Source organism: Mesoplodon densirostris, chromosome 3 (genome assembly GCF_025265405.1).
Source record: "Mesoplodon densirostris isolate mMesDen1 chromosome 3, mMesDen1 primary haplotype, whole genome shotgun sequence".
In the NCBI taxonomy this organism is placed as follows: Eukaryota; Metazoa; Chordata; class Mammalia; order Artiodactyla; family Ziphiidae; genus Mesoplodon; species Mesoplodon densirostris.
This window is the reverse complement of record NC_082663.1, coordinates 61,784,923-61,801,187: the sequence shown is the minus strand read 5'-3', so window position 1 is coordinate 61,801,187 and position 16,265 is coordinate 61,784,923. Positions and strand designations below refer to the sequence as shown.

The window sequence follows — 16,265 nt, the reverse complement described above, 5'->3', positions numbered from 1 at the left end:
TAGATTAACTCATTCAGTTCTAACTACTATTATTATCCCCATTTTACAGTTGAACAGCATGAATCAGGGAAGTTATGATTTTGCCCCAGGTCACACAGCTAATACAGTTGATCCTTGAACATGGGAGTCAGAGGCATCGACCCTCTGCAGTCAAAAATCCATATGTAACTTACAGGCGGTCCCTCCATTTCCATGGAGTCAACCAACCGAGGATAATGTAGTACTGTAATATTTACTACTGAAAAACATACAAGTGGACCTGAGCAGTTCAAACACACGTTTTCAAGGGTTAACTGTATTTGGAGAAGCCAGCTTAACAAATGAAAACAATACTCTATTTTTAAAATCCTATATACCCAGGACTTCCCTGGTGGCACAGTGGTTAAGAATCTGCCTGTCAATGCAGGGGACATGGGTTTGATCCCTGGTCCGGGAAGATCCCACATGCCACGGAGCAACTAAGCCCATGAGTCACAACTACTGAGCCTGCGCTCTAGAGCCCGCGAGCCACAACTACTGAGCCCACGCGCCACAACTACTGAAGCCTGTGAGCCTAGAGCCCGTGCTCCGCAACAAGAGAAGCCACCGCAATGAGAAGCCCGTGGACAACAACGAAGAGTAGACCCGGCTCGCCACAACTAGAGAAAGCCTGCGAGCAGAAACAAAGACCCAATGCAGCCAAAAGTAAATAAATAAAGTAAATAAATTTATATATATAAAAAAATCCTATACACCCCAGAGAGGCAACCAGTTACCTCCCTCTGCACTACTTACAGAGTCCAAAGGCAACCTCTTGTCTATGGAGTAATACTATATAGGACACTATATAGGATTGTATGGCATAATGTAAATGAAATGCTACATGCTAACCCTTGTCTGCATCCCACCCGGGGTTGCAAAGAAGTAAATCTTGCCACATCTAGACATTGGTCTTTATCCCCTATGAAGAAGAGATGGATCCACACATACCCTTGTGGTGGTAATCTGAACAGGAGCCCAGAGGCCTGCATTCTGAGTTCTCCCTTGAACTCAAAGATATTTTATTCTTCTGAGGCTTCAATTCACTTAACTGAAAAGGGAGAGATGTGGGGCAATTCCCTCCAAATTAAACATAGAATTACCATACAATCGAGCAATCCCATGTCTGGGTATACATGCAAAAGAAGTAAACTTTTGTTCATAGGTATATACTTGTACACCTATGTTCATAGCAGTATTATTTGCAAGATCCCAAAGGGAAACTACCCAGGCTGTCCATCAACAGACGAATAAACAAACTATGGTATATATGTACAAGAGAATATTATTCAGCCTTAAAATGGAAGGAAATTCTAATATATGGTACAACTTGGATGAATCTTGAGGACACTGAGCTAAGTGAAACAAGCCAGTCACAAAAGGACAAATACCGTATGACTCCACTCATATGATGTATCTAGGGTAGTCAAAATCAGAGAAAGACAGAGAAAGAAGGGTGGGTTGCAGGCAATGGCAGGAGGGGGGAATGGGGAGTTACTGTTGAATGGATACAGTGTCAGTTCGAGAAGATGAAAAAGTTCCGGAGATGGATGGTGGTGATGGTTGCACAAAAATGTGAACGCACTTAACGCTACTGCACTTACACTTAAGAATGGTTAAAATAGGGCTTCCCCGGTGGTGCAGTAGTTGAGAGTCCACCTGCCGATGCAGGGGACACGAGTTCGTGCCCCGGTCCGGGAAGATCCCACATGCTGCGGAGCGGCTGGGCCCGTGAGCCACGGCCGCTGAGCCTGCGAGTCCGGAGCCTGTGCTCCGCAACGGGAGAGGCCACAACAGTGAGAGGCCCGCGTACCGCAAAAAAAAAAAAAAAAAAAAGAATGGTTAAAATGGTAAACTTTATGTTCTGTACTTTATGACAAACATATGTACACACAGAGAAAGGGGTTTTAATTAATTCAATGAATTTCAAACCTTGGCTGCACACTGTAATCTCCTATGGAGATTTTTAAAAATATCTATTCATCTCTGGTAGTACCACGTTGGACATGGTGGACTTCTGATGTGATGTACTGAGAGGAAACGTTGTCACTCATGAGGCTTTCATGCCAAGAAATGCACCTGGGCTTCTTAGGGGATTCAATGTCACTGAATTAAAAGGGAGTGGAAGCACTGTTCCAGCCTGGGCAAGACTGAGGGGGGCATAACAGCCAAAGGCAATGTGAGAAGCTTGACTGGACGCTGGATCCAAAAAAATGGCTATAAAGTACAGCTGAGGAAAATCTTAGTGTAGAATTTAAAAGTGGATGGTAGACCTGAATGCATGGTACCAGTGGTACGGAAGATGGGGTTGTGGAGGAGAATATCCTTGTTGTTGGCCTGTGAGACGCGTGAAGTATTTAGGGCTAAGCTGTCAGAGTCTCTGCAGATGCAACGGTGCAGCAGGATGTTAACAGCTGGTGAAGCTAAGTGAAAGGCATGGACATTCAAAGTATCATTCTTTGTGGTTTTGAGGGCTCCAAAGTATTTTAAGTAAAAAAAAAAATAAAAATAAAACAAAATAAAAATGTTTATGCCAGAGCTCTACCCCAAAACAAATAAACAGAACATCTGGAGGCTGGGATCCAGGGAATCAAGTGTTTTCCTTGTGAAGCTCCCCTGGAGATTATAATGGGCGGTCAGGTTGACAACTAGGAATTAAAAGAGCTCTAAACCGAGATGTGATATTACGGCGTGTATAACAGCCAAAGATGTGCAATTAACCTAAGAGGGTGGCCCACTGTTGATACCCAGCGGCCCTGGGAAATTTCTTCAGTCCCAAATGATCCCAGCTGCCCTACCTTCCACCCTTCCCTTACTTTTCTTAAAAATAAGCCACAACATTTCAACTTTGTAAGGAAATGAGCTCTATCAACAGACTAGGAAACAAGTGGGTCCCAAGCTTTATGCCCCCCCATTGTAGATTTCCCATGTCTCATAAAAGAGTTTCCCTTTAAGAAATATTCTCCTATAGCAGAGGTCTCAAAGACACTCTTGAAATGTCTTTTCAACTTTGAGGCACCTACTATTCCCTTATGTTTTCATTATTTACACTGCCTAGTAAGACAAATGTTCAGATAGATAAGGAAGAATCTGGCCAAAGATTATACACTAAGATTTAGAAAATTTATATCTCAAACATATTGCTACCCAAAGCGAAAATTTTGCTTTTCAAACTGGAGAAGGAAGGGGGGGAAAAAAGCCTCATTTCAAACATGGGTCCAAAAACAGCCTAGGTCATAAAACTGAAGTGGCACTGCCTTTGAGGTAGGCGATGGAGTGATGAGCCCTTTTCAACACTAATAAGACTACCTGAAAGAGGTATTCACGTAAGCAGCTAAATTACCCCACACCCCCCATATATAACACTTGAACAGTTTTCAGAGCATCTCCCGTACCTCACACCCCTTTTGAGGTAAACATAAACCCACTTGTCAAATGTGTAGACGGAAGCTCAGAGAAGCCACACCCCATGCCATACAGTTAGTGGCACCTCCACCTAAGCCCTCAGATGCTAGCCACTGCCCTTGCCATCACAGTGCCCCATGACTCTCATCCCTCCAGGGTGACAATACTTCCATTCCAGCTACCTCAGTTTTACAACATAACTCAGGGGATGATGGCAGCTTCCAAGGAGGAGACTCATCTTGCTCCGTCTGTGCACTGTTCACAAATGTTTTCCTCCCAATTTGAGAGGTGAAAGTAGCAAATGCCATCTCCAGCTCAGGAACACTCCGAAGTTTCTTATCCATCTTATATGAGGCTCTGCTCACACTTTACCCGAAGGCATTTAGTCTGCAAGCCCCGGGTAACTTCCATCATACACACAGCACCCAGCACGTCTTGTTGAATAAAAAAAATAATGAGTGGTCTACCTCGGTAAGGCTCTTGAGAGTTCTGCTGAGTCAGGAGAATAATTCCCTGCTTTTATGTCAACCACCTTTATTTCACTGTGAACACTATTTCTTTTTTTTTTTTTTTTTTTTTTTGCGGTACACGGGCCTCTCACTGTTGTGGCCTCTCCCGTTGCGGAGCACAGGCTCCGGACGCGCAGGCTCAGAGGCCATGGCTCACGGGCCCAGCCGCTCCATGGCATGTGGGATCTTCCCGGACCGGGGCATGAACCTGTGTCCCCTGCATCGGCAGGCGGACTCTCAACCACTGCGCCACCAGGGAAGCCCTGAACACTATTTCTTGATTCATTGCCTTTTACAAGTCGGCTTCCACACACTTTCCCTTCACAAATTTTAAAAACTTTGATTAGCTACTGCCCACCTGGGATTTTTGCCTATCACCGCTCCCTACTTCACCTTGCTTATCTTTATGGTTTTCATCCAACCTCTCATCATCTCGATCCCAACTACAACAGCTTAACAACTAGAGCATCCTGGACCTCTCAACACTTTAGCCTTTCAATCTCTGTCTCGCACACAAGCATGTGCACATGTACACACACACACACACACACACACACACACACACCCCCTAGAAAATTAGATCTCCACTGAATCCTTCCCATAATAACAGACCTGTTTTTCAGACTCTAATTTTTTCAAGGCAAAGTTCATAGCTAACAATAACTTTGTATCTTGAGTAGCAAAGGGTAACTGTTCTAACTTTTCTAAGTATAAAAACATTTTTGAAGCAACAGACAAAGGATTGATCTCCAAAATTTACAAGCACCTCAGGCAGCTCAAAATCAAAAAAACAAACAACCTAATCCAAAAATGGGCGAAGACCTAAACAGACATTTCCCCAAAGAAGATATACAGATTGCCAACAAACACATGGTGCTCAACATCACTAATCTTTAGAGAAATGCAAATCAAAACTACAATGAGATATCATCTCACACCAGTCAGAATGGCCATCATCAAAAAATCTACAAACAATAAATGCTGGAGAGGGTGTGGAGAAAAGGGAACACTCTTGCACTGTTGGTGGGAATGTAAATTGATACAGCCACTATGGAGAACAGTATGGAGGTTCCTTAAAACTCTAAAAATAGAACTACCATACGATGCAGCAATCCCACTACTGGGCATATATCCTGAGAAAACCATAATACAAAAAGAGTCATGTACCAAAATGTTCACTGCAGCTCTATTTACGATAGCCAGGACATGGAAGCAACCTAAGTGTCCATCAACAGATGAATGGATAAAGAAGATGCGGCACATATATACAATGGAGTATTACTCAGCCATAAAAAGAAACGAAATTGAGTTATCTGTAGTGAGGTGGATGGACCTAGAGTCTGTCATACAGAGTGAAGTAAGTCAGAAAGGGAAAAACAAATACCGTATGCTAACACACATATATATAATATAAAAAGAAAAAAAAAGTTCTGAAGAACCTAGGGGCTAGATGGGAATAAAGATATAGACCTACTAGAGAAGGGACCTGAGGATACGGGAAGGGGGAAGGGTAAGCTGGGACGAAGTGAGAGAGTGGCATGGACATATATACACTACCAAATGTAAAATAGATAGCTAGTAGGAAGCAGCCGCATAGCACAGGGAGATCAGCTCGGTGTTTTGTGACCACCTAGAGGGGTGAGATAGGGAGGGTGGGAGGGAGACGCAAGAGGGAGGAGATGTGGGGATATATGTATATGTATATGTATAGCTGATTCACTTTGTTATACAGCAGAAACTAACACACCATTGTAAAGCAATTATACTCCAATAAAGATGTTTTTAAAAAAATAACTAAAGAATGTATTATGCACATAAAATTAATAAAGTGTCTTTTTTCTTTGTCTGAAAAAACAAAACAAAAACATTTTTATAGTAGAAACTTTGGAGAAGAAGAAAACACACTTTTTGTTTAAGTTCACCCATTATCTCATTACCTAGAAAGAACTACTGCTGACATGTTGAATGACTTATATGCCAGACACTGGGGATACAGCAGTGACCAAAAGACACAGTTGTGACCCTCATGGATTTTATTGCTGTTCTATTTTATCCATGTTATTCTCAGAGTCACCAATGTAGTACAATTTTTAATAAATTTATTTTTTATTATTTATTTATTTATTTTTGGCTGTGTTGGGTCTTTGCTGCTGTGCGTGGGCTTTCTCTAGTTGCGGTGAGTGGGGGGCTACTCTTCATTGCGGTGCACAGGCTTCTTGTTGGGGTGGCTTCACTTGTTGCAGAGCGCAGGCTCTAGGAGCACGGGCTTTAGTAGTTGTGGAACATGGGCTCAGGAGTTGTGGCACGTGGGCTCAGCAGTTGTGGCTCGCAAGCTCTAGAGTGCAGGCTCAGTAGTTGTGGCGCGTGGGCTTTGCTGCTCCACGGCATGTGGGATCTTCCTGGACCAGGGCTCGAACCCATGTCCCCGGCATTGGCAGGCAGATTCTTAACCACTGCACCACCAGGGAAGTCCCAATGTAGTACAATATTTGTTTTTTTTAATTAATTTATTTTTGGCTGCGTTGGGTCTTTGTTGCTGCACGCAGGCTTTCTCTAGCTGTGGTGAGTGGGGGTTACTCTTCGTTGTGGTGCGCAGGTTTCTCATTGCAGTGGCTTCTCTTGTTGCGGAGCACGGGCTCTAGGCGCATGGGCTTCAGTAGCTGTGGCACGTGGGCTCAGTAGTTGTGGCTCACGGGCTCTAGAGCACAGGCTCTGTAGTTGTGGCGCACGGGCTTAGTTGCTCCGCGGCACAGGGGATCTTTTCAGACCAGGGGTCAAACCCATGTCCCCTGCATTGGCAGGCAGATTCTTAACCACTGTGCCACCAGGGAAGTCCCAATGTAGTACAATATTTTTCAAAACACATTTGCTTTATTTTTTGAAAGGTAATACATGGTAAAAACAATTCAAATAATATTCTCACCCTTGCCCTCAGTCTCTCTCCCCAAAGGTAACCTCTAAAAAGATGTTTGCATAACCTTCTAGAGATATTCATGAGTACATAGGTTAAGTCTATCTTCCCTGTTTGGTTGCTGGATTTTGTCTGTCCTACTCAACAGATCAAAGGTACACATTTTCAGCGATTTCAAAACTACTACACAGAAGCACATAATAAGTTCCATTTCTTTCTCAGAGTTCACCTAATCAAATGTGCAAATTTAACAACCAGAGTCTACTTTGAAGAATAATACGTAAGCACAATCCTCCAAACTGTTGGCCAATTCAAACTGACAACAGCATATATTCTATTGCAGAACTGAGGAGGAAAGCTCTGAAACTGTCCCCAGAATCAGTGCCAAAGCAAGGAAAGGACTCATGTGTCCCTGGTTCTCATGGACAGATAACTGTATCTTTATTCATTCTCTTTATTTTTTTTTATATTTTAAATTTTATGACTTTAAATATTACACCTCAATCTTTAAAAAAAAAAAAACTGAGGGAGGGAGAGGGAAGAGGCCTAAAAAAAGCATAAAGGAAACAAAAATGGACAAGGATTAAGGCAGTATGGTATAGATTTCAGGTAATTTTCAGCACTGGATAATTTTAATCTAGAAAGAAGGCCTCATTCTTTTTAAATGAATATTTTTTTCCTTTGGAAAATAAAAATCATTAGTAGAAACAGAACGAAAGTGAGAGCCTATTTGTGTTAGCTATGTAATGGCCATTTCTCGGAAAAACTTCCTAAGAGTGCAATATGAGCAAGGCTCTGCATTTGATACGGGGCGAGCAGAGTTTAGGGGGTAGGTGAACGGAGGACTCATATTCCGTGAGGCTGATGATGTGACTGACATCTCGCCGGGTCCCTTACCCCAACCCTGCGAAGCCTGCCTGGTCAGCCCAGGGCCGAGGCAAAGAATGTGGAAGCGACCGACATACCCAGGGACCCAGGTAGGAACCAGCCAAGTCTGGCTGATCCCAATGCTCCCTTCTGGGGGAGGCGAGGAGGAGAAGTGTCGATAGGAAACATTTGGATGAAACTTGCTGGAACAAACAAAACAAAACAAAACAAAACCCGGGTAGAAGAAAGGGGGAAGAGCAGAATGGATGAGTACTGAACGTGGGGACACAAGAAGCAGCCAAGATTCTCTACATCCAATGGCTCCAATATCCCAATTATTCCTCTAAGTTGAGCTTCACTGGCCCATGAACCTAAAGTTTCACTATCTTTCTAGAGGCAGTAAGGCCTGAGGGATGTCAAATGAACCCAGCACACTTCCTCCTCCTCTTGCTCAACCCCCTTCTAAATCCCCACAGTACTAGGTTGACCAGAAGGCTGGACGACCCTCTCATCGAAGCCAAACCCCACAATCCGAATTAGGCATGAAGATTAACACTTATTTCAAGCAGCTCCTTCCTATCTCAATAGTGTCATGAACCCTTGGGCTTTCAAACCAGCCTCAGCAGCTATGATCAACTTAACCCTGAAATGAGACAACAGGTTGCTTAGTAAGTGCAGAATAATTCCTCACTCAGGTATGCTAGTGACAATTCCGCAACCACTTTTAAGATGATAAAACAATGCAGCGCAGAAATCCAACCCACCATCCAACTTTATTTGTTAACAGTCAAAAGAACACGTTAGTTTTGTTTTTTTTTTAAGTATACATGAACAAGAATTTGATCTCCACCCAAACTGATAGACTGACTCCACTTCCATATAGATAACTATCTTCCCGTTGAGTATATACGTTCAAGAAAGCATGGGATGTTTATGTCAATTATATCTCAACTTAAAAAACAAAAAAAATATATATGGGGCCAAGATTTTTTTTTTTTTTTGCTGTACGCGGGCCTCTCACTGTTGTGGCCTCTCCCGTTGCGGAGCACAGGCTCCGGACGCGCAGGCTCAGCGGCCATGGCTCACGGGCCCAGCCGCTCCGCGGCATGTGGGATCTTCCCGGACTGGGGCACGAACGCGCGTCCCCTGCATCGGCAGGCGGACTCTCAACCACTGCGCCACCAGGGAAGCCCGGGCCAAGATTTTAAATCCACTTTCTGTTAAAGTGAGAAGAGGGCAAGGAGGTGGGGAGACAAGCAAGGGGCAGCAGAGATGAGGGCAATACCACTGCCACCCCTCCCCCACCAGTCAAGTGCGGGCACTGTGGAGACTCATTCTGAATGTGCATTGAATCATTTAACCCTCTGAGCATGCACTCCCATCTGCACTTTAGAGGGGTGGCAACGGAGGCACAGAGAAATTAAAATAACTTGCCTAGGTTCCACAGAGGGTGAAATCAAAGTTAACTCAACATTAAATATTTGCCTGGCAGTCAAACTCTTGAGATTATCTTCAATTTGACAGATAATAGAAACAAGTTCCTCATTCAGACCAACAGTGCAGTGCTGACACTTTAAGCAAAATCTGTCACAACAGCAAATATTGACTGAGTGTCTTCTAGGTACCTGGGTTCCAGGTTACCAGCTAGGTACTGAACCTAAGCATTACTTATGTATTTCAAACATCTGTTGCTTCAATCACATGCAAATCAAGTCCATTTATATGAAGATGACTAAGGATCTGCCTTAACGTTATGTAAGATTGCGTTCGTATTGGCAATAAAATGAGAAGTGAGCCAAAATTATCAGGAACGAATCTGCCTTAATGTGCAAAAAATGATATAAAAATGTCTTTCTTTAGAGATTCAGGAGTAATGGAAAAAGCAGAACAATTAAAAGTCCTCTTTGGGGATCCTAAGCGGGGGGGGGGGGGGGGGCGGAAATCAGAGGAATGTCCTCCTATCTTTAATCAACAGAAAAACAAACAGATCAGTAGTTTTCTGTAATGTGGGCATGACCTAGGTGCACTAATTCCTATCAAATAGTATCTCTGCTAACATACTCAACTGCTCTCAAAGTTGTGAATGAATGAAGAACACTTTAAGTTGTCCTGGATAAAAAAAATGGAGGGAAGAGACAACTTTCAACCCTTATCGTCCAGGCCCCGCCCTGCAAGGATTAAAGTCCAGAATGGCCAGGATTGGGACCTTCCTCATTCCACAAACAGGTTCCCCAGCTCACTCAGCCTTCCCAGTGGCTCCAAAGAGCACCACCTCCCCCTAGAGATCCTTGGGGAGTTGATGTCACTTAACCCCTAGTTAGTGGAGATTTGGCACTTTATCTTCTAAATCACATTTGTTTCCCAGAGGGAGAAAAGCAACCTTAATGCCATACCGAAACAGATCCTATAAAATAAACACAAACCTGTACAGAAATCAATGCCGGGTTTTGTATGCCATGCATGTGTGCGCTCAAATCAAACACACAAGGCATACTGTAAATAAAGCATTTGGTAACGTGCTCACGTGTTTTTACTTACATGACAAAAACTTGCAAGCACTGTGGAGAGGGTAATCTGTGTATTAGGAATGCTTTTTCACCCTTGCACTAGGGCAGTGCATCAGAAGCCCTTGTAGGACCCCACCCACACACACCGCCAGTCTCAGGAGGTCTGGGTGGGGCAGGGAATTCGCCTTTCCAACAGGTTCCCAGGTGATGCTCTACAGCCCTTGCTGCTCCAGGACAGCCACTGCACTGACCGGAGAAACAGCTGTCAGTGCCTTTGGTCACCTTGGAAAAAAGGGCCATGCACAACCCATGATTGTAAAGTTAAGGGAGTGTCCAGTGAGAATGTAGTCCAATCTGAGGACCTGCTAATGAACTGGAAACTCGGCATTAGCCACTTTCAACCCAACTGAGATGTTCTCCTGTGACTGCCCTAAATCGCCAGTGAAATTTGAGAAGTCAAAATTGCCATTAAGTAATGGAGAGTATGAGGGAAAAAAGAGGGAGAGGAAACCCTACCCTCCAGATAATTTCGTTGTCAAGATCCTTGCCCTGCTGTAACTACACCTTTTCTTTTTTTAACCTGTTTTCAGAGAATTTATGTTCTGAAACGGTTTGGAGTTAGTTGTCTGTCTCCCTGGCTGGAGTCTGTTAGGATCTGGTGAGGGTCCAGACCTACCTCTCTTTGTATTTGTAGGATACCACCAGTTCCAGAAGCATCATCATGATTTACTTCTAGCCCATCCCAAGTGGAACTATCTGACCAACCTGGCAGTAAAAATAATTCCCCAACCTAGAAGCATGGTGAAGGGTCCTCTGAGCAGTGAGAGAGAGGGCACCCCCCGATGCACACATCCCCAAACCTCACCCACCCTCCTGCCCTTTTCAACCCCATGCATTCCAAGCACACCCACTCTTGCCACTCCATCAGGTCACTTGCCAATAAAATCTAATGAAAAGTTTAAAAAAAGAAGAGCAAGATACTTCAGTGAGAGACTAGATTAAGCTACTCTTAGGACAGCTCTGCCTTTTGTTGCCTACAAATAAAGGATTCCATGATAAATTCCCCTCTGGCTACACCTCCCTTCCACAGCACCTATCCACACCTCCTAAGCATCATCCCCACCAAAATACCCATGCAACAAATACACGGGGACCGCCTTTCAGTTTTCCCTCTGACCTCCCTCCAGGCCGTGGTCACAACCTTCATGAAGCCTTCACATTTCCCCACCCAAATCCGTCACTCTCATGTCTTCACTTCCACAGAACTTGGAAGTACACTAGTAAAAGTATAGGCATTACTCTTCATCTTCCAGATTCTCTCATAAGCTGTAAAGCTGTAACCATCTCAGTCATTTTTCCTTCATCCGCAATGTGCTGTACACGTTAGGTGCTCAATTGATTGACGTCACTACAATGTGTTTAGCACTGTGCCAGGAACCACACCAGCCAGTCACAGGAATGGAAAACACCATCCTTCAAGGTATAAGAGAAAACCCCAAGGCTACTCAGGCAGTTAATGGCCAAGTCAGGATTTAAACTAGGATCTACTCAACACCAAAGCTTTTGCCACTTCACTGACGCCATTCTGCCTTTCAAGGGAGAAAAATGAAATGGAACACTAAAGTGAAAAAGCCTCGGCTCACTGGTCAGTCAACCCACTGCAAACTTCCGCTTGATTTCTCATCAACCCTAGACTCTAAGGCATGGCCAGTATATGTAATAAAGTGTGTTTTACAAATTATCCTATTTGGAATCATTGGAGCATGCAGCTATATTATGGAAAAGCCTTTCTTTCATTCCAGTGCCTCACAATGAGATGGGATGTCTCTACATACACACAGAATGTTTTAATGAAGCCTAGATGTACTCTATAAAAAGCCCATGTATTCTTTGATACTTTTCCTTAGGGGTAAAAAAGCAAAATAAACTCGAGAGAATACCACCCATCTTCTTTTAAAAGAGCACACTATCCAAACAGCTACAGGTTTCTGCAGTTTGATAAAATCAGGACAAACACCTGAAACAGAGAGAAAGGAGGAGCGAAGCCCCGTTTGATGAGTCAAGAGATGCAAATGGCAACAGCCAGTGAGAAAAGGCTTCAGGGTCTTACAGCACTGGCTTCCAAACTCCCTCTGTCACCAGCTAGCTGTGTGGTTTTGAGACAGTATCGGGGGTTTCAGCTTTGGGAAAACCCCTGGCCCTCTCAGAGGTCATAACAAGCAGGTGATAACAACAGCACATGAAACACACAAGCACTTGGTAAATTCACCAACTTATATTCCACACCCCACGCTTAAGTGCCTAACCTGTAGGACTTACCTGACTCAGATCAGAAGTTGAGTGGCCTTTGTTTCTCTTTTGATTACCATGAAGACTTGGTAAGCATTAGATCCGCCTGGATACTAGCCTTTTAAATAAAATAAGCTGCTGAAAAGCTTATGGAGTGGAAGGTGGGCGGCAAAAGCAAACCAATGGTTCCCTAGAGGAAAAAAGGGGTTCGCTAACACCTTAAACAACACTCAACTCTCCAACAAACTGGATATTACAAGCTTAAACTCTCCCAAACAAGTCATTTGGGCTAAGGGCATGTGTAATTAAAGTAAAAAGCATACTAAAATAACACTTTAGCTGGTGACCTGAAAGAACCTTTTGAAAAGCTCAACCAAAACATTCCTACATGTAGGAGGGACTTGACTCTGTCTATTACAGACAGCATTGCAGGGCAACACTGCATACATCCCTCTGCCTTCAAAGGAAAGCACTGATAGACCGTTAGAGCCAAGCTGCCCTAAACACAGATGTATTCAATCCTGTTTTACACACCTGAATTTAACAGTTCAGAACTTAAATTTCTAGTACTGGGAAAGGGATAAGAGGCTTAGTCGTGTTGACCACCGAAACACACCAGTTACCAGGTGATTCAGAAATCTCACCATGCAGACCAGAGCATCAGTCAAAAGCTCTGAGCATCAGCCAGAACCTTCCCCTGCAACACACACATAAACACACCCATGCTGGGCTTATGCTACACTTTTAAAGAGAAGCAAATAGTGAAACACATCATTTACAACGTTTCTCATGAAAGGAAAGAAGTTTTGCAGAGGGTAGAAAACCACAATTCCTGCCACAGACATATTGATTACTGACCCACAGGAGCCACTTAAATGCTGACTGGATCATCAGTGATGAGTGAAATCATCCGAGTCTCCTCACAAAGCCCCTCTTTGCTATCGCTGGTCTTTTTAACTCTCAAGTAACTGGAACAAAACTTTTGACAGATCATGGTGGCAACGTGTTTTCAGAATTCCTTTGGCAAATACATCACAGTCTGTTACAACAGCACAAAAATGATTTTGCAAATCATACCTATGCATAACTTTCAATTAAATTTAGTTTTGATTGTAGAAAGATACTCTGGTTGTAATATAATATTCTACTCACGTCTAAATTAGTATAGCAGCTTCACCCTTTTCCTTTCTCCATATCTTCTCTGCAGAATTACATTAGTGAGCTAATATTTCATCTTTGTTCTATAGTAACATCTCACAAAATAACTTCCAACAAGATGGCACATCACCTATTACACCAGACTCGTGAGAAAAGTTGGACGAGAATTTCCAAAAAAAAGTGGCTATGTGCCGATGTGCAATGCTCTTCATGTTTGTGGGATCTGAATCTCCTAGACTGCCGCTTCTAAGAGCGCTCTAAAACTACAGGTGCATTCAATGAAAACCAAGCGCCATCACAGATGCTCATGCAGGGAAACAGATGGAAATGCCACATTAATGCACTGCATGCACCGTAAGTTTGCCCAGCACACTGAACTAGTGAGGGACGACACACCAAACAGATCATGGTTTAAAATGTGATATCAAAACGCATTTTTAAACTCATACTCGCCTAGTTTCTACACATTGTGGCCATCTTATAATTTGACACAGTGAAGCTACCATACATTCTGGGAGCCTGACACATAAAGGACTTTCACCTATCTGAAGATGGTTGACACCACTCTGGATGAGCACATCCCACCGCAGGGAACCCTGTCCTCTGTGTGGTTAGGCAAAGTGCAAACTAAGGCTGCAAAGGGCAGGGCCGGGTTACGTGTTAAACGCATTTCCCTAGAGTACAGAGGCTGCAGCTGACTCCTCAGGCTGCCTCCTCACTGGCTGACACAGAAAAGGTCACCTGGGAAAACTAACTTCTCATCTCTGATGCTTCATTCCAAGACTTGCGGAGAGGAAAGGGAGGGTGAGCACGTTGACTACTCCCATTTATTAGGCAAGCCTGTGGCCCTCACAACCAGCCAAAACCACAAAACATGCAGCAGGGTTCACCATCTTAACCCAAACCTGGTACCCCTGCCACCAAGGCCAGCCTGGGCAAAAGATTAACCTGTGATCCGCCACAGGGATCACTGACAGGGCCAAACCTGTTGAGAGAGCGTGCCAACTTTCTGTCTGTTTTAAAGGAAATACTTCCTGACACATGTTTGGTAAAGACTCTGAACTCTGCACATGAAGCCACGTGGTTGGTTCTAATCTGGCTCTATCCACTCAAGATCCGCCAAAGCAACCTCTTTCCGAGGGTAGACCCTGGCTGGGTAATCGACACTACCTCATTCAAGTCACGCGGCTCCAACCGGATCCCGGGGAGCCCAGCGCCGCGTCCTGTCCCGGCTGCAATCCTCCCGCGCGCCGCACGGGGGGGATGGGCGAGGTGCCCCTTTCAGCTCCAGCCGGAAAGGACTCCCACCTGTGGGGCCCGAACTGGCTCTTGCGACCCAGGTGAAGCCCGAGGGAGCGGGGTAGGAGGAGACGCCACCCCTTCCAGGAAAGCCGACGTTGCTACTAGCAGAATGCGCGGGCACACTACTTGCGGAGCCCACCTGCAGCCGCAGCAAACAAACTTTCCTCCCCTTCTGAGTTGGAAGAAAAGGGTCCCTTACGCCACCCCCTGGCCCGAGCCGGCAACGTCCAGGAGCTCCGAGGGCTCCTCACCTGATACCCTTAAACACCCAACTTGGTGTGTCCCAGGGCGCAGACCCAGCTCTGCCTCGCGCCACGGTGGGGTGTGCGGGGTAGAGGATAGGGGTGCCAGCTGGGGATTAGGAATTTGTGGGGAGAGCGGGAGGACGCCGCTCACTAGCCTTTGCAACTCCAGCTCCCAACTTTGCCAGCCACCCAGCCGCTGCCCTCCGGTTCCTCCGCGGCGCGCACCCGGCTCCCTCGGTTTCTCCAACCCTCCCTTAGGGAGAGAGCTCCCCAAGGCCGGTGGAACCCCGCGCGCCCGGCGCACTTACAGCCGTAGTGGGGTCTCTGCCGGGACGGCTGCTCCTCGTGGGGCATCCTGCGCGGTTCCGGGGGCCCGCACGCGGCGCGCCCCCCGCGGCTCCCCTCGCTGGCCAGGCTCGCCGCTCCGCGCCCAGCCGGCGCGCTCGTATCCGGCCTCTCGCGGCCCTCCCCTGGCCGCCCCGAGATGGGCGCCCCGCTCGCTCGGTGCTCCCTCGTCAGCGCCCGCTGCCGCCGCCGCGCGCTGACACCGGAGCAAAAGTGAACTCTCCTCCGTCGCTCGCTCCGGGCCGCCGCCGCCGCCTCCCGGGCAGGTTTCCTTTCTCCTACAGCCCGGCCCCGTTATCCACCGCGGTGAGAGCGCGCGCCGCGGCGCAGCGCCCTCTACCGCGCGCGGGGCGCAGCGCCCGGCCGCCTGGACCCGCCCCTGTCCGGCCCCGCGGCTGGAGGAAAGGGCTGCACGGGCCCTGGGCCGGGATCCCCTGCCACTGGGGCCCGCGGCCGCCCCGCCTGCTTTTTCACTTGTGGAGCGTTTAGAGGGTGGAAGTGAACCTCTGCGGAGAAGAGCAAGAAAAACCGCAGAAGACACAGCCAGCCCCAGCCGCCCAGGGTGTTGCTCAGTTACAGAAGGACAAACAGCGCGCGGTTCCTTTTCCTCTGGGGAGATTCGCCTTGGCTTTTTTTTTTTTTCTTTTTTTTCCCCTCGAACGTTGCTTCTGTGACTCCTCGTCTACAAAATACAGGGTTCCCCTTTCAT

The 16,265-nt window shown here is 45.9% G+C and overlaps 1 protein-coding gene across 1 annotated transcript in view; it reads right to left on the bottom strand.

Annotated features, from left to right (window-relative positions):
• Positions 1-15,837, bottom strand: part of IQGAP2 (IQ motif containing GTPase activating protein 2) — a 296,229-nt gene extending 280,392 nt beyond the window's left edge. The window contains exon 1 of the mRNA XM_060093062.1: positions 15,520-15,837. Within this exon, the coding sequence (XP_059949045.1) occupies positions 15,520-15,565 (46 nt within the window). The 5' untranslated portion in view covers positions 15,566-15,837. The remainder of the gene's footprint in view (positions 1-15,519) is intronic.
• Positions 15,838-16,265: the final 428 nt, after the last annotated feature.